The sequence below is a fragment of the Acipenser ruthenus genome, chromosome 1 (assembly GCF_902713425.1).
Source record: "Acipenser ruthenus chromosome 1, fAciRut3.2 maternal haplotype, whole genome shotgun sequence".
Classification (NCBI taxonomy): Eukaryota; Metazoa; Chordata; class Actinopteri; order Acipenseriformes; family Acipenseridae; genus Acipenser; species Acipenser ruthenus.
In genome coordinates, this window is record NC_081189.1 from 49,304,131 (window position 1) to 49,330,367 (window position 26,237).

At 41.2% G+C, this 26,237-nt stretch overlaps 1 protein-coding gene across 1 annotated transcript in view; it reads left to right on the forward strand.

The window, feature by feature from the left end:
• grhpra (glyoxylate reductase/hydroxypyruvate reductase a) overlaps nucleotides 1-25,968 on the forward strand; it is a 42,863-nt gene extending 16,895 nt beyond the window's left edge. The window contains exons 7-9 of the mRNA XM_034036056.3: nucleotides 12,084-12,219; nucleotides 12,981-13,111; nucleotides 25,623-25,968. Coding sequence (XP_033891947.2) covers nucleotides 12,084-12,219; nucleotides 12,981-13,111; nucleotides 25,623-25,744 — 389 coding nt within the window. The 3' untranslated portion in view covers nucleotides 25,745-25,968. The remainder of the gene's footprint in view (nucleotides 1-12,083; nucleotides 12,220-12,980; nucleotides 13,112-25,622) is intronic.
• The last annotated feature ends 269 nt before the right edge of the window (nucleotides 25,969-26,237 follow it).

Consider the following 26,237-nt stretch of genomic DNA (forward strand, 5'->3'; position numbering starts at 1 on the left):
ATGGCTGTCTTACCTGAGTTGTTGCCTTTGTTTTTATGTGGTCTCCCTTCTGTTTTTTTTTTTGTTTTCTCCCCTTCCTTTCTAGTTTAAATGCTTCTGGACCTCCTCAAGGATCCTTTGTCCGAGTAGATTGGTTCCCTTTTTGTTTAAGTGCAGTCCGTCCCACCTATATAGATAGTCCTTGTTGTAGAATGTGCTCCAGTGCAAAGATGAAGCCTTCCTGTGTGCACCACGATTTCAGCCATGCATTTTGATTTTGTATTTCCAGCTGTCTATATGGTCCTTTGCAGGGTGCCGGCAGTATCCCAGAAAATACCAGTTTTGGTCTTGTCTTTTAATTTTCCTTCCTAGCTCTCTGAATTTGTTTTGCAGGGATCTTAGCCTGTCTCTTCCAATGTTGTTTGTACCGCTGTGGACGACTACTACCGGGTCATCTCCTGTTCGTTCTAGGAGCCTGTCCATGTTCTCAGTGATGTGCGTGACAGAGGCTCCTGGAAGGCAGCACCCTGTTCTAGTAAGGGGGTCCAAACTGCGAACTGAACTTGCTGTGTTTCTCGAGTCCCCAACAGTCATGACCTCCCTTCTTTTTGCTGCCTGGCCAGCACTGTTTATAGGGTCCTGGATGTTGTTCCTTTCGTTCTCTTGATGTTCTCTTGATGTTGGTTTTGATCATCTAAATTTTGAAGTGGCTAAAATCTGTTGGATGTTTGGATTTCTGGTGATTTGTGTTTGACGAAGTTTCTTTTCTTCCCTGCTTCTGCCTACCTGAACCCAGCTGTTTTGACTCTCTTCCATCTCCGTGGTGGCTTTCAGTCTGCTAGGGGTGCAGACTTCCATGAATTGTGGGTGTGTCAGCGTTGAAGCAAGTCCTGGATCGTGCAGCACTTTACACACACTTGAGCTCTGTTGGGTTTTCTCGGATTTCCCACATCATGCAGTTGTCACAGATTACTGGCATGAAGACCATTTTTTTTTTCTTTTTTTTTTTTTTTTTCTTTCACTTGCCGCAAAGCCTCCCAAATTTAAAAAAAACTTACGGCAAAAGTTGCCTATATGCCTGCCTGTCATTGCCACTGGTGTCCCTCAACCAGCACATCTGATATTCAACCCATTCACAAACTTGCTCTGCGTCAGCTGGCCCATTCTGTCACAATTCAGTTGAATTCTGAGCTCACTATAACTGCGCTTCAAGGAATTTTCAGTCACACGTAGTTAGTCCCCCCCCCCCCCCCCCTGCCGTCTGAGCTCCATGCTAACTCTAAAGTTTAAAAAGAAAGAAGGAAGAAGAGCTGTCTAAAGCGGCAGCGACATGTTCTAGGATTTACCAAATGTTCAGGTAAAAAATGGGTGCACAACAATTCGTCCCTGACAATAATAATATTAATGTGAACTTGCATCAAGTACTGATGAAAGCTCTTGCCTTCATATGTTAGAGCCACTTGTACAGTTTGCATCCACTGTATTTGGATCATTTATTTAACAAAAAAACATCAAACAGCAGAGGGTTTTCTGACCATTTCTTTAGCAGCTGCAATTTTTTTTCGATGCTTCGCTGTCCATGTACGTGAATATCCTTCAAATAATGTAAACCTATATTTAAATTATTTAATTTACAGCTTCGTTAAAAAAAAAAAAAAAAAAAAAAAAAAATCACATATTCTATGGTACAAAGATCTGATTACATGCGTAAAATTGCAATACTTTAAAATGCAATGGTGCAATACACATTCTGACACCTTCCTTGTCTTCAGTGTATATACATTGCTAATTTATATAGACATTTTGGTGACTGTTGCTGTTTTGTAATCGGGTGTTATTCCCCCCCCCCCCCCCCCCCAAAACGTCAACGCTAAAAATGAACACACAAATGTGTAGAAAGGGGTTGGAATGTGTATGCTTTAAAACTGCATACCTTTTTTTCTTTAATCGAATGTCCAGCAATGCACCATAACAAATGTAAATCCTTTGCAACTGTAAATTACTGTAAACTATGAAACTATATAAATTCTCTCAAATGTAAACATCTAACATTATGTAGCTGTTCATCATTGTGATGCAAGCACTCTCCATTGCCTTGACGAAGTTTCTGTTTTTATATTTTTGTATTTTTCTTTTCAAAGCTGTATTGGTTGTATAGGTTACAGAGGTTAACACACTACAGTTGTGCAGACACACTGCAGACCGAACAACACATTTGACCACTATTGTTCTTACACTCTAGCCATGGGTAAATCTTCAGCCAGTTTGCCTGAAAAACAATCTCTTTCCCTTCACTGACAACGCTTATTTTGTGCTGTTGTATGACTAAAGGGGCGTTCACACCGGACGCGGTTATGCGCAGTTATGCGCAGCGGCAGAGGGACACGGCACCGCAGAGCGGTGCGCAAGAGATAAAATATTTTCAACTTTTGCCGAGCCGCATCGTGACGTAACCTACCAACAGCCAATCGGAGAAAAGTAGTAGGTTCATTTGCGAGGAAAAAATAAATAAATAAATAAAATGGAGGAAAAGCTGTTAGCTTTAATTTCAGATTCCCCGGCGTTGTATAAAACAAAAATTAATTGAGGTCTGTGGGTGTACAAATGGGATTACCGAGTGAATATTAAATATACATAATTACGTAAATGAGGTAATATATATTTTTTGTGCTAAACTCCACATTGAAAATAATTATGCACCTGCTACTATAACGTAAGCATTTTTTTAATAAATTAACTGCAGACAAACTTAAAAAATAAAGCAAAACGTTTTATTTGGTGTACATGTGTTATATTTTAACAGTTTTTAACAAAATTAATAAAAATGTACATTGTATTTTTAATTTGGGGAAACCATGGGATTATTATAATTCTAAATTAATTAATTTGGAAGAAATTCATTTTATTCAGGATGTACCCACAACGATCTTACAGTTTTTTTTCTTTCTCCAGCAGAGCAGAGTGATCGCAATTATTTTTTTGTTTTGCTGTTCATTCAGTATTGTGTGTAATATATATACTGTGTGTGTGTGTGTATATATATATATATATATATATATATATATATATATATATATATATATATATATATATATATATATATATATATATATATTATAGGACTTTTCCACATTTTGTAGTGTTACAACCTGGAATTAAAATGGATTTAATTGGGATTTTTACCATTTGATTTACACAACATACTTAACACTTTGAAGGTGCAAAATATTTTTTTATTATGACACAAAAGTTAATTAATCAAAAAAAAAAAGACATTTGTTGGTTGCATAAGTATTCACCCCCCTGAGTCAATACTTGGTAGAAGCACCTTTGGCAGCAATTACAGCTGAGTCTTTTTGGGTAAGTCCTTACCAGCTTTGCACATCTGGATCCTGCAATTTTTGCCCATTCTTCTTGGCAAAATTGCTCAAGCTCTGTCAAGTTGGATGGGGACCGTTGGTGAACAGCAATTTTCAAATCTTGCCACAGATTCTCAATCGGATTGAGGTCTGGGCTTTGACTGGGCCATTCTAAGACATTCAGGTTCTTGTTTTTAAACCACTCCAGTGTAGCTTTGGCTGTGTGTTTAGGGTCATTGTCCTGCTGGAAGGTGAACCTCCGCCCCAGTCCCAGGTCTCTTGCAGACTGAAACAGGTTTTCCTCCAGAATTTCCCTGTATTTGGCTCCATCCATCTTGCCCCCAATCCTGACCAGTTTCCCAGTCCCTGCCGATGAAAAGCATCCCCATAACATGATGCTGCTACCACCATGCTTCACCGTGGGGATGGTGTTCTCAGGGTGATGAGCAGTGTTGGCTTTGCGCCACACATAGCGTTTTGCGCTAAGGTCAAAAAGTTCAATTTTGGTCTCATCAGACCAGAGAACCTTTTTCCACATGTTTGCTGTGTCTCCCACATGCCTTTTGGCAAAATCCAAACAAGATTTGATATGGGTTTTTTTCAGCAATGGCTTTCTTCTTGCCACTCTTCCATAAAGCCCAGCTTTGTGGAGCGTCCGGGTTATAGTTGTCCCATGGACGGTTTCTCCCATCTCAGCTGTGGATCTCTCCAGCTCCTTCAGAGTTACCATTGGCCTCTGGGTTGCTTCTCTGACTAATGCCCTCCTTACCTGGTCACTGAGTATTGGTGGACGGCCTTCTCTAGGCAGAGTCGCGGTTGTGCCATATTCTTTCCATTTTTTAATAATGGATTTAACGGTGCTCCGGGGGATGTTCAAAGTTTGGGATATTTTTTTATAACCCAACCCTGATTAGTGCTTCTCCAGAACTTTATCCCGGACTTGTTTTGATAGCTCCTTGGTCTTCATGATGCTGTTTGTTTAGACATGCTCTCTAACAAACTGGGGCCTTCCAGAAACAGGGCTATTTAATCTGAGATCATGTGACACTTCAATTGCACACAGGTGGACTCCATTCAATTAATTATGTGACTTCTGAAGGCAATTGGTTGCACCAGAGCTTATCTAGGGGTGTCACAGCAAAGGGGGTGAATACTTATGCAATCAAGACTTTTCAGTTTTTTATTTGTAAATAATTTTGAAAAATATGTAGATTTTTTTTTCTCCACTTCGACATTATGGACTATTTTGTGTAGATCAGTGACAAAAAATCCTAATTAAGTCAATTTTAATTCCAGGTTGTAACACTACAAAATGTGGAAAAGTCCAAGGGGGTGAATACTTATGCAAGGCACTGTGTGTGTGTGTGTATATGTGTGTATATATATATATATATAATATATATATATATATTTAAATTAACTTGTTTTTATTTTATACTGTTATTTTTTACAATTGCCTGATGTTTTGGGTGGTGGTGGTGGGGGTGGGGGTGGGGGTGGGGCTGGGAGGTGGGGTGCTACTATAAGGTAAGCAATTTTTTTTTTTTTTTGATCAATTAACTGCAGACAGACTTTTAAAAGATGAAGCAAAACATTTTATTTGTTGTACATATATTTTAACACTTTTTAACAAAATTAATAAAAAAGGAGGGTGAGTGATTGTGGTGGTGTGGGGGGTTGTGGCAAAGTGCCCCGCCCCTGTGTGCATTTGTGTGTTCTGTGTTGTATGTTGCGTGTGTAAATGTTGGTGTATAGTCATTGGTACACGGGATATAAACGGGTCTGTGTTTCACGTGTATTTAAAAAGTGTATATTTGTATTTAGGCACGGGATTGCACATCACGCACGTGCATTTAAAATATAATGTGTGGCACGGGGTTGCACGTAATGAATTCACGTGCTGGGATTCAAGTGAATAATTAATTAGTAATTGAATCCCAGCACAACAGTATATATAGATGCACGTTTCTTTCACTCCGGGTTAGGTGTTCAGAGAGTGGAGAACGGGTGAGAGAGAAGGAGAGTTAAAATCGTAATCGTAATATATAATAAGTGTTTTGCTTGTACTCACCGTGTTTGTTCATCTCCGTTTCACCTGTGTGTTAGTGTTTAGTCCGTTTTGTATGTCTGTTTATTTTGGCGCAAGTGCCGTGTCCTGTTTTGTGTACCGTTTCAACCGTTTTATTTGTTAATAAACGCTGAGTGCAGCCATTGCACTCAGCTCATCACAACCACCGTCTCTGTCTGTGTATTCCTTTTCTGGTCTGACGCCACCCACTCTGGCCGTCTTTGTGACAGGGGTACAATTAGGTTTTATAAAAAAAATATTTATAATGTTTCGCTCCTCAGTTTTGTCTTTTGTCAGTGTCTTCAAAGCGTTTTATTTTACCGCTGGCATTTACTGCAGCCGTGACGTAACAACGGACCGCCCACTGACTGTACCCTGCCGCATTTGGTGTGAACAGTACTGCAGCACGGCGCGCAAGCAGGTGGCATGCGCGCCCCGTCCGGTGTGAACACCCCTTAAGGCTGTATTTTTTCATGGTGAGCATGGATTTCACAATTTCTATGAATTAAATCAGTGCCATGTAATAACATTATCCAGTTCTCCATGAAAATCTCAATTTCTGAAAGAATACTATTTTTAGTTCTCCCATCACCACAGAACCTAAACCTCTGGGTGGGTGAGGATCCCTCATGTCCTTTGTGTTCATCACCTGCAACATTAAGGCACATTTTGACAGGATGTAAGGTGGGTCTTAGCCAAGGACGGTTTACTTAGAACCATGACCAGGTGCTGCGACATTTAGAAGACAAGCGTAACATGACCAGTAAGTTGCCACCAGTTCCATCAAAGCATTACACACAAGATAATATTCCTCCATCCAGGAGAGCAACCACCAAGAAAAGGTGTTAAAACCAAGCCTCGCCCAGGACACTGGAAGGTGCTAGAGACTGGAAAATGCTGGCAGATGTTGGTCAACGGCTTATTTTTCCACCTGAGATTGCCATCACTAACCTTCGACCAGACATTGTCTTGTGGTCTGGATCAGCATGCATTGTTCACCTGGTAGAGTTAACAGTGCTATGGGAGGATGCTGTGGATGAGGCGTATGCGACGAAGAAACTTTGGTATGCTCAACTAGCTGCTGAAGCGGAACAGCAAGGATGGAGAGTCCGGGTTTACCCAGTAGAAGTGGGTTGTCGAGGATTTGTGGCACACTCTACAACCCGGTTTCTCAGAGATGTCGGGTTCAGTGGTCAAGAGTTGCATCGCACAGTGAAGAACTTATCTGAAGCAGCAGAAAGGAGCAGCAACTGGCTGTGGTTGAGACGGAAAGATGCTGGCTGGGGATCTCAAGCACAATCGAAAGAAAGCAGCGCTGATGTACGGGTAAGTAAGCTGGGCTGAGCTGGGCCAGAATCACTGTCGAGCCCTCTTGAAGTGTCGTGGGCTAGTCGACGAAACACCGAGGATGGAAGGTGCCCACTTGAAGACCCCAGAGATGTACCCTACTTAGCTCAATCCAGACGGTTGTCATGCTAATGCGCTGGGGAGACCGCACTGTGGTTGATCCCCGGAGCAAGCATCGCAGCCGTTGTGTGTGCTGATGCGCTGGGGAGGCAAAATAAACTGATCCCTGGAGCCAGCATTACAATGCTCTTACTAAACGTTTGCTTCATCAGCGGACAACTTATTCTATGAAATCCAGTTGAATTTGCTTACCCTAAATTATGAAACACATGGCATAGAGGGTTTTAAAAAAGCTTTAATTGCAGGACACAAACAAGCGCTATATTTAACTCTTATTAACAGGGTGACATACTTTGAATACCTTCAATTATTATTATTATTATTATTATTATTATTATTATAGATGTTTTTTGCCAACTTACCCTTTGTATTTTTTGATTATGAAAGTTTGTTTTTAAATTGGATATTTTTATACCATTTTATTTTTACAATGGGAAAAGTGACCTATATTTTATTTTTGTAACGATTGGTGTGTGAATCGCCCAGAAAACATTTATTTTTGTTTGTTTGAATTAACATTTCATCAGCATAGTAGGCTCTCTGTATTTATTTTTTGTTGTTTTATGAATGAGTATGAAATTGCCTTGGTGCCCTTGGGTTGGAGTTTTTTCTTTTGTGTTTTGTCCCTTCATGACCTTAACTTCATGCCCTGTAAACCATGAATGTCCGAACAAATAAAGTAGGAAATGCGTCTTCACCTTCTCGTAATCCTTCCCTTAAGTTTTATATTAAGCATTCGGTATTCACATTAGCATGTGTGAAATTATTTAGCATTAGCATTGAGCATGTCGTAACCGGCATTCCATACCTTTACAGCCAATCAGAGTAAGAATTAAGAAAAGTCATTGTCAGTGCTGACGGCATTTGGTTGAAGCGCGAAGATGCTTGAGAAACAGATGAAACTGGACCCACGACTTGTACCAACTGCAGTAAGAAATGTGCCTATATTAAACAAAACTGTTTTTTGTAACGATTTCAGCTGTAGGTAGGGGCGTCTCACAGGCGGAGGTGGGATGCGAACCCTGGACCTACCACACTGAAGCATGAATGAGTATGAAATTATTATTATTATTATTTTGTTTATTTAGCTGACGCCTTTATCCAAGGCGACTTACAGGGACTAGGGTGTGTGAACTATGCATCAGCTGCAGAGTCACTTACAATTACGTCTCACCCGAAAGACGGAGCACAAGGAGGTTAAGTGACTTGCTCAGGGTCACACAATGAGTCAGTGGCTGAGGTGGGATTTGAACTGGGGACCTCCTGGTTACAAGCCCTTTTCTTTAACCACTGGACCACACAGCCTCCTAAATTGGTGCCTTGGTGCCCCTGAATTTTCATGCCCAACAAATGCATTGTTGCTTTGCCCAAACAAAATTGGAAGAGACCAACCAAAATAACAAAACAAATTCAGAGATCTAGGAAGGAAATTAAAAGACAAGACCAAAACTGTGGTATTTTCTGGGATCCTGCCTGCACCTTGCAAAAGAGCATATGGACAGCTGGAAATAAATAATCCTAAGTGCATGGCTGAAAATGTGGTGCACACAGGAAGGCTTCAACTTCCTTGAACATTGGACCACATTCTACAAGAAGAGCTATCAATATAGGCGGGACGGACTGCACTTAAATAAAAAGGGAACCAATCTACTCGGAGAAAAGATCCTCAAGGAGGTTCAGAAGCATTTAAACTAGAAAGGAAGAGGGGAGAACTCAACAAAAAAAACAGTAGGGAGACTACATCAAAACAAGGGCAACAACTTGGGCAAGACAGCCATTAAATGTATTTATCTAAATGCTAGAAGTCTCAGAAATAAAATGTGAGAGCTTGAAGCTAGTGCACTAACAAGTAACTACGATGTGATAGGTGTTACAGAAACTTGGTTATCCGAAAGTGATGGAGACGAATATAATATTAGTGGGTGTATACTGGTGACAGGGTGGACGAGTTGTGACGTCGGGCCAAAGCAGGAACCAAAAAAACAGACACCAAGCAGTACTGCAGTTCAAAACAAAGATACGCTGCGCGCCGTTTATTTGAAATACAAAAATAAAATAAATATTTAAACAAAAACACTTTGCTCACAGAGCGAAAATAAAAGGTTTAAACAAAATCATGAACACAAAATACAAAACTGAATAGGTCAGGCTGGGCTATTGTTCCTATATAGTTTTCTTTTTAGTTTAGTTTCTCGCTCTCTCCGCTCTCGCTCCTAACACCCACCCTTGAGTGTAGAGAGCTGCAGGCTTTTATGCAGATGACCATCTCCCGATTTAGCAACAAATTAATCACTTAATTTGGGAGATGGCTACCTTCTGCATGAGGTTTTTTTAATTATTCCTGGCAGAGGACGAGCACCAATCTCGCCTCTGCCAGAACAAGTTTTAAAATAAAAACAATAAATAAAACACACGGCCACGCCATCAAATATATACATAAATAAATACAAATAAACAATAACAAAACCCGCGGCGCATCGTCGTCCTATACATAATAAATAAATCATAACGATAATAATACAACAATACAACAAGAGAAATACAAAATAATAAACTGCACAGGGGCGGTTCTAAAAATAAACAATCCATGTACAGGGCTCCTTGCCCTGTTACATATCCCCCCCCCCTTGTGCAACGCATACTTGGCCCCAACGGCCACCTCCCCCCTCAGTCTCAGAGTCCCGGAAGAGGGGGAAGCAAGGTGTTTCTGGGGGTGGCCATGGTGGAATGTTCTCTACCCCCCACTTCTTTGTGGCTAACAGCTCCCTCTTCCGGGGCTTCAGCCACACTATCTCCTGCCGCGAAAGTGCAGCTGGGGGAGCTGATCTCCTTCTATTCTTCCTCTGCTGGCGGAGGTGGAAGCGGCAGCAAGAGAACATTCAAAGAGGAGGTAAAATGTCTAAGAGATACAAATGGCAAAGTCATAGACGAAGAGAAAAAAATAATAAATATATTAAATGATTACTTTTCACAAGTTTTTACAAAGGAGGATACAGGCAACATGCCCCACATGTCGACCTGTTCCTATCCAGTTTTAAATAACTTTAGCATAACAGAGGCAGAAGTGTTAAAGGGACTAGGAGCTCTTAAAATAAACACATCCCCTGGGCCGGATGAGATCCTCCCAATAGTACTCAAAGAAATGAAAGAAGTTATTTACAAACCGATAACCAAGATCATGCAACAGTCTCTTGACACGGGTTGTACCGACAGACTGGAAAATTGCAAACGTAATACCGATCCACAAAAAGGGAGACAAAACCGAACCAGGTAACTACGGACCAATAAGCCTGACTTCTATTATATGTAAACTTATGGAAACTATAATAAGATCTAAAATGGAAAATTACCTATATGGTAACAGTATCCTGGGAGACCGTCAGCATGGTTTTAAGAAGGAGAGATCGTGTCTAACTAACCTGCTTGATTTTTTTTTTTGAGGATGCAACATCGACAATGGATAATTGCAAAGCATACAACATGGTTTATTTAGATTTCCAGAAAGCTTTTGACAAAGTCCTGCATAAAAGAGTAATCCTCAAACTGAACGCAGTAGGGATTCAAGGAAATGCATGCACATGGATTAGGGAGTGGTTAACATGTAGAAAACAGAAAGTCCTGATTAGAGGAGAAACCTCAAAATGGAGCGAGGTAACCAGTGATGTACCACAGGGATCAGTATTGGGTCCTCTGCTATTCCTAATCTACATTTAATGATTTAGATTCTGGTATAATAAGCAAACTTGTTAAATTTGCAGATGACACAAAAATAGGAGGAGTGGCAAACACTGTTGCAGCAGTGTGGAAGGGTGGTGGGCAATTCTCTGACACACATGGGAGACAGAAGGTTTATTTGTTTGAAAACACTGCACTGGCGCCCAGTTTTATTATTTTAGAAACGTTCTTTTAGCCCACAGAGGGTGCTGTTGTCTGTGGCCTGAGTACCGGCAATGGTAAACAGGACCACAGGAATACCAACACTGGTAAACAGATAAAAGCTGGCACACTCACAGGTGCTCAAAATAATAATGAAAATAAAAGGTGAAATGAAAAGGGAAAATAAAACACAGTAATAAAACTACAAAATGAAGGTGCTGCTTACGCAGTGCCCCCACTGCCGCTAAGCCGGTCAGCACGGGATCTCCGTCCTACACTGTTATGCACTATACAATGGGGTGGCCAATGTCTCTGTGTATTCCCAATCACGGCCAGCCGAATGCATAACCAAGCGCAGTTCTTATGGGCCGAGCAATCCCCCAAGGCCCGCCTCAGTCACTCGGAGAGAGGGAAAGCCAACACACTCTCTTCCCCACCTCTCTGTGTCACTGCCATGACTGACATGCAGTGGCCTTATAATATATACAATAAGTACAGTGAAAAAAGGTCAGCTATGAAGCATTCTTACGAGTTAAGGGCAATGTTTTTTAGGTCCACTTCTCCATTTTAGATCAAAATTAGACCCCATCAATAGCTCCGCTACAGTGTTTATATAACGGTTACTCTAACTTTTCAAACCAATTATCATGGTTAACAAAGCAAAAAAATATATCTTTGCACTATATTCTAATGTGTTATGTATCTTCTTTAGTGCATGTTTGATTGTGGGTTTAAGTTAATAAATAGAGAATAATGCATGGGGTAGTTTGTGATATGAGAATTGAATGCACACCCGAGGCATTCAGTTCTCTTTTATCACACACTACCCCATATAGTGTTTTTTTTATAATCTTTCTGCCAGATTGGTATGTTTGGAGTTATAGCATGTAACAAAAGTGAACAGTTTAAAGTTGTAACTGTAAAACAGCAAGTTCCCTGTGGTTTTCAGGAAATCCAGCTCCACAGCACCCGATTCTTCTTCTGTGCTTTGCTAGTTTTGTTGTTTTTTTGCGGTCAGGTTTCCATGGCCCGAAGAGTGAAAGCAGAAAACATGTTGCCGAGGTAGTTTTGATGTTGGAAATGTGCACTTCTCTTGCATTTACCTCTTTCACTGGATGTGGAGGGCTTTGAAGGGGTTTCTTTATCAAGTACACACTGGAGAATTGTGGAGATGTGTTGCTGTTTGACAACTTGCATTGGGGTAGCGCTCTGTTGCTGGTATTAATCAGTGCATGTTTACCAGATGTGTGATACGGGAAGGATGAGACCTTTGAAAAAATAGCTCACCAGTTATAACAACAAAATAATGCTTTTTTTTGTTTGTTTTTTTCCAGTGCCTCTTGACAAACTAGCAGAAGAATCAGACTTTGTGGTTGTGTCCTGTGCCTTGACTCCTGAAACTCAAGGAATGTGTAACAAAGATTTTTTTGCCAAAATGAAGAAAACTGCTGTGTTTGTGAACTCAAGCAGGTGAATAATGGCTTGGTGGGAGTTTGATTAAAATGTTGTATAACACTACCAGCATGTTTGAAATAATAATGAAAACATTTCAGGTAAAATACTTCTCTGGTAGCAGAGTTTAACAATGAGATAACTAGGAGCATGAAAGTTAAATTTGAACTTGTCTTTTTATAAGTTGTAAACTCATAATGGAACAGATTGTTGCATTAATTGAGCACTTACACTTGATATATGTAGCACAAAAGCAGTGAGTCGCATATAAAACCATTCATTATGCAATACATAAGTAAATAGAAGTTCAATCACTGCTGAAGCTGAAGATGCGGAAGCTCTGAATGAAACCTGCTGAAGCGCTGAATAAAACCTTGTAAACCTGGAAATTTGTACTTGGACAGCTGTATTTAATCCAAGGGCTGGTGCCTATGCAGGACTATTTTAAGATATGGCTTAAAGTACATAGCGCTAACCCAATAATTCCAGTAAGTCCTACCTTATATGTATTGCCATCGGTTTGTAGGTCTCACATTTTAACCAATCGGTCTTTCTAATGTCTTTCTTTTTTAAATGTCTAATTTCCTGTGTGAAGCGGCGAAGTGTAGGATTGAAATATCTGGCGAGATCAGTAAATTGAATCGTCAGCTTTTAAATCTATTTGTTCTTTATCTCATTATTGAAAAGCTAATACAATATAAACAAGCTGCCATGCATAATTGCTTACACAATAGAGTGGTTTAGCTTTAAGTCTGAAGTGTCCATTTCCTGTATTACAGAGGTGCTGTTGTGAACCAGGATGATCTGTACAATGCTTTGACCAGCGGTCAGATTGCAGCTGCTGGACTGGACGTCACTGTTCCTGAACCTCTGCCCACCAGCCACCCTCTGCTTACACTGAAAAACTGTGGTAAGAATGAATGTGCACCTTAGGATTATAAAAGTAGTGAGAATTTGTGCACAATTTACAGGTGTTCTCGTTTTTTTTTTTGTTTGTTTTTTTTTTTAAACGGCACTGTTGAAGCTATCTATCTGAATTCAACAGTTGGGACCCGGTTTTCGAAAAGAGGTTATCCAGTGGAAAACGGCAAAATCTGCAGTAATTTAATATATTTCTCCTATTTTTGAAGCTGATCCTCTGTTTCACTCGCCGGCAGATCGCATTTCATGCATAATTGTCTGCGGTTCATAGAGAGCTTTAAATTAATTAATGAGCATGTAAGTGATGTAATCCGCCAAAAAACTGTCCCTAAACAGTGGAAGAAATTGTGATTTTTGTAAGGGGAATAACCCAGGACTTATTGAAGAGCTTTTAAGTTTATCAAGCATGAACAACACAGTGCTCCCGAGTGGCGCATCCAGTAAAGGCACTCCGCGTGGAGTGCAGGATGCGCCCTATAGCCTGGAGATCGCAGGTTCAAATCCAGGCTATGTCATTGCCGACTGTGACCGGGGGTTCCTTGGGGGTGGCGCACAATTGGCTGAGCGCCGCCCGGGTAGGGAGGGCTTAGGTTAGCAGGGTAACCCACGGTTCACAACGCACTAGCGACCCCTGTGGCTGATGGGGTGCCTGAAGGTCTGCAGTGTAGCCATTCAGATTTGTGTTGTCCTCCGGCACTATAGGTCTGGTGGCTTCGCTGTGGATCCGCAGTGCGAAAAATGACGGATTGGCAGGAACATGTTTTGGAGGACACTGGGGGGTTGCATCGGTGTATCGGGATAAAAATAATAATTGTGCATTCCAAATTGGGGTAAAGACCATTGGTGACGACTGCATTTTTTTAAAAAGAAAAATAAATAAATAAGTAAATAAAAGCATGAACAGAACCACAGGAAAGGACTTTTTTTAAAAAAAAAACTTCAAGAAGACATGGAAGGTGTAGAATTACCTTGGAAGAAACTAACTGGGATTACAACAGATGGTGCACCATCTATGACTGGGCAAAAGAGTGGACTGGCTGGCAGAGTGCTGGAAAAAATGAAAGAAATAAATGCCAATTTTTATACACTTCATTCTGCATCAACAGGCGTTATGTGGAAAGGTTGCAGAATTAAAATACATAATGAGCATTATTATCAAGGGTGTGGATTTCATCCGCAGCAGGGGTTTGCAACACCGACAGTTTCGTGCCTTGTTAAATGAGTTGGAATCGCAGTATGAGGATTTACTGTATTTTACCCATGTACGATGGCTGAGTCGAGGGGCAGTGCTGAAGCAGTTTCACTTGTGTCAAATAATACAAGACTTCATGTCGGAACAAGGAAAGCATCTTATGCAGCTCAGTAATCCCCAATGGCTACTTCTTGTTGACCTCATCAAGAAAACGAACATTTTAAACAAGAATTTCCAAAGCCCAAAGCAGATCATAACATTAATGGATGAAGAGGTGAGAGCTTTCAAGGCAAAGCTGAATTTGTCAACCCGAAATTGTGTTCACTTCACTACGTGCCAAGAGATTCAAGAGTTACGCAAAGATTACTTTGATGATGAAGACTACAAGCTGCAGTGAAAAACTAGCAACTGTGATAGAAATAATTTGATTGTCAATTTTAAGACTTCCAGTCTCATCTAAATATCTTTTCAGTTATTTGAAAACCCATTTACCTGTAATTTGACAACAACCCTGCCAGATCTACAAATGGAGCTGATTGATTTTCAATGCAAACAGCTTCTTGAGGATAAATTCAACGAAATGCCACAGCAAGATTTCTACCAGTATGTTCCAGTCAATGAGTTCCCCAAATTGTCAGAACTTTTTCACAAAACCCTGAGTTTATGTGGAAGCACTTTCATTTGTGGGCAGCTCTTCTTGACAGTGAACCTTTACAAATCAAAACATAGATCAAGGCTTACGGATGAACACTTGGCTGCTGTGTTGAGAGTGACCACAGCTAAGGATATACAGACAGATATCAAGACACTGGTGCGAGAAAAGAAGTGCCAAGTGTCCGGACAGAAGTCATAAAAAGGTACATTTCATAGTGGTACTGTTTACTAAATAGCATTTTCACAGCCAGTATCTTTTTTCAGTGGTGTTAAATGTATATTTTGGAATACAAGTTAAATATTGAGACTTTGCATTATATACTCTGACACAGGGACGCGGGAAGTGGGGGTGCAGTCGCACCCCCATGTGTCGAGGGAGGGGTGTGGTGGGGGTGCGGCCGCACCGGCAACTTTTCTCGTGAACTTTAGTTTTATGAATGAGCATTTGCACTGCCTGCAAGAAAGTCATGAATCAGCGTTTCAACCAATTAGTATTGCCGTGTGTGTGCTGTCATTTAGTGTTTCAACCAATTAGCACTAAGCATTGGGCGATGTTCATTGTTCCAACCTATCACTGATAGTATCAGCACCAAGCACTGTCATGCGAGAGCGTTTACTTACAAATGTGTCCTGACCTAGCACCTGTTTTCGCTTTGATAACTGTGTGTTTAACAATGTGAGATGGCAAAACATTAAAAATGAATCTCTAACTTCCAGAACCACATTTAAACAGTCGAGAATAAAGGATATTTAACTGTTAAGTCAATATATTTCTCAATAAACAAATCGTAACCTTCCTTCGTTTCTTTTTACTAGTAGTAAGAACCAGTCCACATTCTGTATGCCACTTATTTTAAGTAAACCAAAGAAATATTACTCTAAACTGTATTTGTAGTAGTTTTGTCTTCTCTATCGTGTTCGTTTTTTTTTTTTGCTATTCACTCTGCCCTTTTTTATAACTGTTACTGCAACAGCCCAGGCCAGTGAGGCACGATCATTTCCATTAGTAGTCTCATACTAGCGCTGTATTTGGAATTTTAAGATTGTTTTAGTATGGATTCAAGTAGAAAGTGACATTTTATGTTTTCGGTAAGAACTCAGAAGAGATGTTCAATTGTTAAGGAAGGTAGATTAACAAGGTAAGCTTACGTTTTAATGGATGTATAACTGTGTTTCTTGCCACGGCATGACAAACTGCCATTTTCATTTTTAGCTTCCAGTAGAAAATAGTTTTTCCATTGACCATTGTTGGTAGTTACATTTTGAGTAGAATATTTTGTAATTGACCGCAATGTAATGGGGGAGTTCCAAAATGTAAAAAAAGAAAGTTAAACAATGCTAATTACAGCTTTAAAGACAGGTACAGAGCACATAAATAAATGTGACAATCTACCAACCCTATATTAATAAGTAACAGTTGCTACCAAATGCCAAGCAGTAGTGCACTACCTTTAAAAATGTAACTTTCTTTCCCAATGCGTCTACACACGAATGTACGAAAGGCGGAACTTTCCTTTCACATTGGTGTCTGTAATGTTTTCAAGTTTGATCTGGGTTACGTTAGAGACCAGCACAATTTATAATGTGTGAATAGAATGAAAGCATTTTAGTGCCGAAGATTAATGTATTTTATTTGTATTTTATTTAAAAAAGACATCTAAGGACAGTACAGTTAGTATAGTTAATACATTGTCTTGTTGCTTTGAATCCTACATAAATATTTTTAGACTTTGTGCCGCTGTGTCTTATTCCTTATGAAACTCACTTGGTCTGTGCATATTTTGATGGTGAAATGCACACAAAATGACAATTATGTATATATTTAAATATTGCCTGAAGGTGGTGCCCCCCCCCCCCCCCCCCCCCCCTTTTCATTTTCAGCACCCCCGGTTTGAAATTCGTTCTCGGCTCTGACATCTTCTTCTTCTTCTTCTTCTTTTTTTTTTTTTACTGTTTTGAGATTTCCATTGAAAGTAAAGAACTCTTCTATTTCCTTCTATTTATATTACATTTGTGAAAGATAATATATATATATATATATGTATATATATATGTATATATATATATATATATATATATATATATATATATATATATTAATTCTTTTGCTGCTTCTAGTTATCTGCCTATTTTTGTACTATAAAATACATTAAGTAATATGTTGATTAATTGATCAAAACTGTGCCTGCATACGTTTTGATGACTCATGCAGTGGAGGTGTGATGGGTACACCCCGCCCTTGTGCGTGTTTTGTGTATGTATTGCACCGCCACCACACCCCTCCCTCGACACATGGGGGTGCGACCGCACCCCCTCTTCCCGCGTCCCTGTGTCAGAGTATATAATGCAAAGTCTCAAGGTTAATTGCCTCCCCTGCCAAATCACTTTGTGTAGAATGTGTCTGAGCCCGATTTTGAATGATTGACAAGCAATCAAGCTCAGGCACAGCTGCATAAAAAAGGCAGGAACCTCTGTCGGGGTGGGTTGTTCAGAGGAGGAACGAGAAGTAAGAACTGAGGAAATATAAACTGCAATTGCTACTCCTGTTGGATTTCTTGTTTGTTTGAGTGGGTTTGTTGCTGTCCTGTTTTATTTTCGCCATTGTGCCTTTTGTTTTTGTATTTCATTTATAATTAAATACGCATATCAACCCACAGTACTGGTTCCTGTGCTTCTTCCTGGTCTGACGTCACCACCAAGCCATCCTGCCACAGGGGGTATTCTGTTTTGTGTAATATGAGTGTATTGGCCTACATATATTTTCAGGTACATTTACTAATAACTTTTTTTTTTTTACGGTGCGGCCACCACATGAACAGTCGTAACTTATATGGCCCTTACTGACACCCCTGAGTTTAGGTGCACCAAGAACCAAAAAGTGATGTTTTACCTTCTCCACTAAATAAAACATATGTTATATGTAGAAATATGTAGAAAAACTGTATACACTTATACACGTTTCACATAGGTTCCGACTCTGTGGGTGATAGAGCATCCCAAACATTTATTTATAGGTGCAATATGCTGTCCCAGGGATGTGCATCAGTAACTTTATAGGCTAAAAAGAATACAGAACAAAAAAATGCATATTAAAATGATTTAAATTAATTCCCATCTATCTCTCCTGAAGCGGCTCCTCATATGTGAAAGTGTATGTATGCTACTTTCTTTTAATAACAAAGCAGCACCTTGTGACAAGCTGATTTTAGCATGTGGTGCCGATGAGAATTTACACAAATATTCTTTTTTAGGACATTTTCAACAGCGTTAGGTTATTATCCTAATCCTGGTTCCCTGAAATAGAAATGTAACCATTACCGTATGGGTGTTTACCTCTTAAAGACCCGAAACCTGAATAAGATATATCAAAGCTGCTCGACGAGCCTGTGACGCAGTCATGGCCCGCCCCCGAGGACATAAAAACACTGCGGTCACAAACCTCAATGTCATTTTTCTTTCAAGCCTGTTGCAATCATGGACGCAGCGACCTTGAAGGTTAAAGGTTACATTTCTATTTCAGGGAACCAGGGTTGTGATAATAACCTAACGTTCCCTTTCAAGTACAAAATGTAACCATTACCTTATGGGTATGAATACCAAAGCTGTCGCAAGGCAATATTGCAGACCAACTGGAATGCTACAAGGCTTGGCCAAGGCAACCTTGCTTCTTAACATTAGGAACCCCAGTACAAGTAGCTAGGGCTAAAAAATTGAGGGAGAATTCACCTCTATGTTTATGCTGTAAGGGTCGAGCTCGAGGCCACCCTTAACACTCTTTTTCCAAAACCAGGGTTTTGTGGATCCCTGACATTCAGCTGATATAACCTAGTAAAGGTATGGGTAGTAGCCCACACCGCTGCTTTGCAAATGTCGTTGACAGATGCACCCTGGAATAAAACCCACAAAATTGCCATACCCCTGTAAGGAATGAGAAGAGTTTTTCTGGGGGCAAGTTGTCCAGCTCATAGGCAGTCTTGACTCTGTCCGTGATCCATTTGGACAGCCTCTGCCTAGACAGGGCTTGATCATGGGACTTAGTTTCAGAACAGACAACACATCATCTGGACTGCCTCCAACATCTTATCCTGTCAACATAGCAAACCAGAGAGTATGGCGCTGCAGCTGCCTGTCAGACTGGAAGGAGGTGGAAAGAAGCCTCCAAATCCAGAGACTGGTTGACATGGAATGCTGAGATAATGTTTGGCAAAAAAGCAGGATTGGTGCAAAGCGTAACCTTTGTCCTTGCTTCTGCAAAAATTAAGTAGGCTTTTGCAATCGATAATGCTTGCATCTCACCCACCCGCTTAGCGGATATGATTGCAAGCAAGGAAGCCACTTCAAAGGGAGGCTTCATAAGTGCTTCAAGCCTCTAATGAGGGACAGTGTCCTGCATAGGTGGCCAAAGCCGCCGATCTCCTTTTAAAAATTGCCCCACCAGAAAGCTGAGCTCCTGGAGAGACTGAATCAATTTTGATAAAGCAAGCTGAAATAACTGCCAAATAGACCTTTAGTGTAGAGGGGGATTCCCCTTATCAACAGACCCTGCAAAAATTGCAGTTTAACTGCCATGGGACAGGTCATGGGGTCAAAGCCTAGCACCATGGCTGAAAACGCCCCACTTGTACCCATACAGGGAACGTCTGGATGCTGCTCTGGCATTCTGCAGAGTGTCAAGAACCCTGTTGGAAAGCCCCGGACGGCTCAATTGTTGCCATTCGGGCCAGACCCAGAGCCGCAGGCTCGACGGGTTGGGATGCCACAATGTCCCCCATGTCTGACTGAGCAGGTTGACATTCAGGCAGGCTCCAAGACTGGCCGCTCAGGAGCTGCATCAGAACTGCTACTAATAGCACCTTGGCCTGGTCCTGTGTGATTTTTCTCCAGACACAGCAGGAGCATGGCGAGCGGTGGGAAGGCATACAGCAGCTGCCTCGGCCACTGGTGTGCCAAGGCATCTATCGCCAGTGGGTCCCCGAATCCTGTTATGGAGAACGAGTGGGGACAATGGGTGAAATCCTGGAGACGAGGTCTATCTCTGCTCTCCCGAACTGTTGCCAAATGAGGCTCACCACCTCCGGGATGAAGTCTCCACTCTGAGGCACTGGGAACTCCCCTTGAGAGGAGGTCCGCTGCCTAGTGTATCACCTCAGGCAGGTGTACTGATCGCAGGGAGAGGAGGTGATCATGCAACAGTTTGTGGACTACTCCATGAAGACTGGGGGACCTAAGGCCGCCCTGTTGGTTGACGTAACCACCACTGTTGCGTTGTCTGCACGGACAAACACATAATTACCTCGAAACTTCTGCAAGAATGCTACAAGGCCAGTTAAACTGCCTGCAGTTCCAAACCATTATGTGGAGTACCATTCTACACAGTACCCCAGCCTAGGCGCAGATAGGCAGGCTGTTTGCACCAAGAGGGGTGCCCTTAGTGAAGCACATCGTCAATGGGTAGCCGCAGTTCAATGTGGGCTGTAAAACCTTGCTATTGAACCAGGCTTGCACATGCAAATTAGAGTCTGAGAAGCCGCTGGCATCAAGCTCAGAAGTTCTGAAACGTCATTACCGTGAGTGGCTATTCTCTGCACTCTGCCGTCTGACAGAGTGGAGAGTATGGACCCGGAGTCCAAGCACACTCCTAGATAGGAGGCTGTCTAAAAAGGTGTGAGCTGGCTCTTTGCAGATTCACCATAAACCCTAACTGTAGATGGTGGGCGATGAAAAGTTACATGTGAGCGTATGTCAGCTGGAGACTGGGCACAATGAATCAGTCGTCCGATAATGTACTCTGGTGCATTTTGTCATCACGCTCAAGCAGCATTACAAGAAAAGGTGGCAACCCCCAGGAACTCAACGGGTAAATGTTTTCTTAACTCCTTACCTTTACTCTGTAGGACACACAACACACATCTGCCAAAAATACTAAATAAAATAACTCCCTCTCTATAATATGCATATAGTGAATCAAAAATGTAACTTCCGTTAATTAACCATGCATAAAGCACAATGTAATCAACGCTATATTTTTTACAAAAAAAATAAATAAAATAATGTAACATTCCCACTCGAGGATCATTTTAATCAGCAGTTGTTAAACAATAGCCTGGCTAAACGGCAGTCGGGAGTTCAGTTTGAAGCGACAGACAAGCAAGCCAACAAAATGCGAGGAGGAGAGCGGGTCGGGAGAGGGGAAGAGGGAATGGGCTCTCTCCAGGTTCAGCTGCCAGAGCGGGGCTGAAGCGTCTTGTCTCCCTGAGAAAGCTGCAGCTCCTCTCGCAGCAAAAAAGTTAATAGATTAGGAAAGGTAACCACATTACAAACCTAATATTTATTTAGTTATAAAATGAATGCTGAATGTGTCTGTGTTATAAAGTGCCAGTGCAGCTTTTCTCCAATTCAGATACTGTATCAATAGGGAGAGACAGAAACTGAAGTTACACTGATAAGTTTAGGAGGCTGTGTGGTCCAGTGGTTAAAGAAAAGGACTTGTAACCAGGAGGTCCCTGGTTCAAATCCCACCTCAGCCGCTGACTCATTGTGTGACCCTGAGCAAGTAACTTAACCTTCTTGTGCTCCGTCTTTTGGGTGAGACGTAATTGTAAGTGACTCTGCAGCTGATGCATAGTTCACACACCCTAGTCTCTGTAAGTCGCCTTGGATAAAGGCGTCTGCTAAAATAAACAAATAATAAAAGTTGTTTACAGTTTGAACACCGGTGCTGTATTTACTGTAGAAATATTGCACTTGTATAGGGAATTGGGGGACATGCTGTAGGAGCGTTATATCCAAGGCGCATTATTATGTATACCTTTAATATGGTCCGCCGTCTTTGCTTCCTTTGTTTATGTATGTATTACAACGCCCATCCATGCATTTTCAGTACTTCTCCACAATAATAATAATAAAAAAAATCCATGGTAATTTTTTTTTTATTAAATTAATGCTTTGTTCTATTTTTGCAGTCTGTGACATTTAATGTAATCGACTCAGCACGTTCATTATGCGTGACGTCTCTCAGCTCGGTTCGCCTTTCTCTAGTAAACGCAACTCAAGCTACCTGAGCCGTACCAGGCTGGCTCGACTCAGCACTGGCTCGGCTCGGGTGTGCAGGTGTAAACATAGCATTTGAGTCTCGGTGGGGCCAGCATAGCTTCCCTGTGCCTCGAAAAGGCATGTGGAGCTAAAGAGAGATCAGACGGTAACATTTGAACTCGTACAGTGTTCCCTAAAATTGAACTGCAGGTACTCGGGTGTGCCGGTTTTTATGAAAATGGGCGTCTGAGGTCCACCGTGGTGAACCAGTTGCCTGGCCTGATTGACTGCAACAGCTGCTGCGTTGTCAACATTTTGCACCTCCTTCGGCTCAGATACAGGTTGAACTGTCTGAGATTGAGGATTGGTCTGAGGCCACCATCCAGCTTAGGCACGAGGAAGTACCTGGAGTAGAACTCCTCCTCGAACTGGAGGGGGTCTGTCATGCAAATACCCATTTTTGGAGCAGAGCTGCTACCTCCTGAGACACCACTGCGGCATCTTGTGGGTCCATGACTGATGTTGCAGTGAAATGGGGTGGGGGGACCTGTGCTTGAACTGCCAAAAATATCCGGTCTGAACGGTAGCAAGTACCCAGATGTCTTGGTGCATGACACCAATACTCCAGATGGCTCCCTGAGAAGGGGCCCTGGACTTGTGGCTCTTGCATCTGTGACGGATGGTGGTCTGGCCGCAGGCGCAGCTGTCTGTCCTGGTCCCTGAGGCTGCTGGCACAGGCATTAAGCAATAGCAAGCAATGTACAGAAGAATGTACAGTTGCTGCCTCGGCTTGCTAAAAACAACATCTGGACTGTCAATAAGGCATGCTCGGTACCAGATTGGGGATTGTAAAATGCAGGTCAGAACCGGGACTGTACCGGGTTGGTACAGTAGTGTACAGTACTGTTGCTACCATCAAGGGGGCGTCTGCTCATGCTAATGCAACGGGGCAGATCTGTAAACCAGGGCACCTGCAAGACCGCAGTGGCCTCTTGACCAATGGCATAAGCTCTGCCGTAAAGGCAAATGAAAGAAGCACCAAACTTTGGTGTCATTTCTTCTTTTATTATTATTATTATTATTTGTTTATTTAGCAGACGCTAGTTCATTTGATTTTCAGATAATATATTTATCTTTGTATCTTTTACACAAACATATATGTAATTTTACAGTCCTCTGTCTAGGTTCATGATGGAATAAACACTGTCTGTAGTTCAGCCAGATTTCCAGATTGACTGGAAAAAACACTGCTTTTAATACTGTATCTAGTCAGTGCATATACTAAGCTGGGGAAAGGAAAAGCATTCCACTGTTTTCAGGCCGGGTCGGATCTGGGTTTAATAACAAGAATTTTACGTCAGGTCGGGTAAATAATTGTTTGTGGTCAGGTTGATTAATTTGGACCCGTGAAGACCTCTAGTTGGTACCGTACGGGCACGGTGCCAAGTCAGCACCAGTGTGGTAACCTCAGTCCCGATTTAAGTACCGGGTCGGGAACAAAGCGGGTCGGTGGCCTCAGTACCGTATGGTACTGGTCCCCCGATTTTGCGGTTACCGTGGTTAGCAATGCACAGGGATGCCCACCTGTACAAGCCACTGCAAAAGCTCTCACCAAAACGACATCAAAGTACTGTGGGACAGATTGTAAGTAACCACAACTGAAACTGAAGTATCTTGGTCCTGTGCAGCGCTGTGAACCCAGCAGCTGTCACTACACGTGTGCTGTAGCACGACGTTGCAGACAGGCCTGTGCATAGTCACTGTGAAAACAGAATGAGAAATGATCAACAAAATACAGTAATAACAATTACAAAAAATATACAAACTGTCTTGTAATTGTTGCTTGATCCCTGGGAAGGAGCGACTCAAGCCGCTGGCTTCACATGGGGCACAAGGCCGCAGTGGGGTGTAACAAACAACCGGCTGTAGTGCACAAAAACACGTAATTAGCAAAACGAATACACCGATTTATTTGTAATATCACATATAATTTATGTAAAACACAATAAATGTGAAATATATAGCAGAAAAAGTAACAAGTATTTATCTGAAACAGCTCTCCTGTCCGGTCAGTTCTTGAAAGGATGGTCTGTGGACGCAGTGATTTCATGTCCTCGGGGGCGGGTCCAGACTACATCACAGCTTTTTGTTATCTTTTAGGTTTTGGGTCTTTTAAGAGGTAACTACCCATACAGTAATGGTTACATTTTGTACTTGAAAGGGAACTCTCTACACACTTCTAACGCACAAACACAGTGTCCTTCTGAACACGCTAGATGTCCGTCATGAAACAAGCACAAGTCAGTCTGGAGCCTCCTGACTGGCCTTGTTAACGACGACTGTAAATAAAATACAACTATTCAACCTGTTTTTACAAGTAAACAAGTATACATTGCTGTATTTAAATGGTTTATAACAGGATACGATGTGTTTGCTCTAAAGGTTTTATGTTAAGCATGTTGTAAACGTAGCAAAAAAAAGTATGCAATGTGGCACTGTTAAATCAGTTACTTGAATTATAATAATAATACATTTAACATTGTTTTGCACTTAACTAGCTTCCTCATACGAATCAAAAAGTTATAATCCAATGTATGGTAGCCTTTTTTTAAACTTCTTCCTGGTGTAAAATACAAATGCTCTCACTGTAGCGTAACCACAAAATACAAGGTTTTGTTCCCAATTTATATTAAAGTGCTTTTATGGGGTTATAAGCAGTGATAGGCTACATTGTAAATAAAAAGATGAAAACTGAAAGGCTAAGCACCACTTTATATCATTGGATTAAAAAAAAAAAAGTGATATGAATGAAGTTGTTTTTCATAGCCTGGATATTTGTATGTAGTTTGTATCTGTGATCTGAAGTGCTGTCACTCACATACTGCCGGATATATGTACTGACCATTCTGAAGCAGACGGAAAGCAAACTGGAGAAGGGTTAAATTATCTACCACTTTGACCTCTGGATTATTATATATGTAGCCAAAACAAAAGTGTTCAGAATAACAAGTGAACCAAACTAGCGGATAGATTTCCACCGTGTTTTCTGCAGTCGAAATAATGGCATATAACACTATCCTTCAGCGGAGCTCCTTTGCAAATAACCCCCTTGGTCTTTCAGTTAAATTTTGCGGATTCATTATTATCCCCCACAACAGAGATGTAGTAGAGGCATGCAGGTTTACGTGTACCTAGAGAACCGTGTATCCAACTAGACTGAGTGAGAATCTCAGGATGCCAGTCTATAAGCCACACTTTCATTTCTAGACACTGTGAATGTAGATCATAGGGATTGACTTTGCATTTAGCTGTAGTGAAGCATACTTCTGCATGTCGTCTTTCTTGCTTAAATATGCCTTATGCATAAGCTTTTAAAACATGAAATACATTTCTTGTATTTAATGCATGCACATCAATCAGTTTCATCAGTGTTTTTGTTCTGCCCAAATTAGGAAAAAGGTGCAGTACAAAAACACTATCTAGTGTTAACTAATTTATTGTGAGGAACTGTTTTTAATCTGAGTTTTGAGAATAGTCAGAACTATTGTTTACAGAACAGTTTTATCCCTTTTAACCCCTTTTCTAATGTGTGTGTGTGTGTGTGTGTTTTTTTGTCTTCCAGTTGTCCTGCCTCACATTGGAAGTGCCACATATGCTACGAGAGGTACCATGTCTGTTCTTGTTGCCAACAACCTCATAGCCGGACTGAAGGGAGAGAGCATGCCAAGCGAACTCAAGTTGTAACTCTGAGGGATGGAAGCATTCATCTTAGTCGTTTGCCCCAAATGCTATTTTTTAATGTTACTTTTCATCTTGCCACTTGATAATGAAAAGTGCTGAGCTTCACTAGTGTTAGCAGTTATTTGGTTTTGTGTGCATGAACATTTTGTAGACTAGACTGTTAATATTAAAGTCAACATTTGTGTATCAAAATGATATTAATAAATAAACAAACACCTCATTAGTTAGCTTTGCAGATAAGAAGTTTTCATTTCTTTTTTATTTACCAATTTGTTACTCAAGCAATGACCTGTTTGTCTCAGTCCAACTCTATAACTGTGTAGAAGGAAAACCCCACGGAAAACAAACGTTCAACTATTTCAAAGAAAACTTAGTGGAACCACTAAAACAATCGGCATCAGATAATGTTGTGTGTTACTGCCTGAGAGTGCAAATATAACCTAGGCTGTGACAACAACAGGGGACATTGAGCTATCTGGAGTATTTTCTATCATTC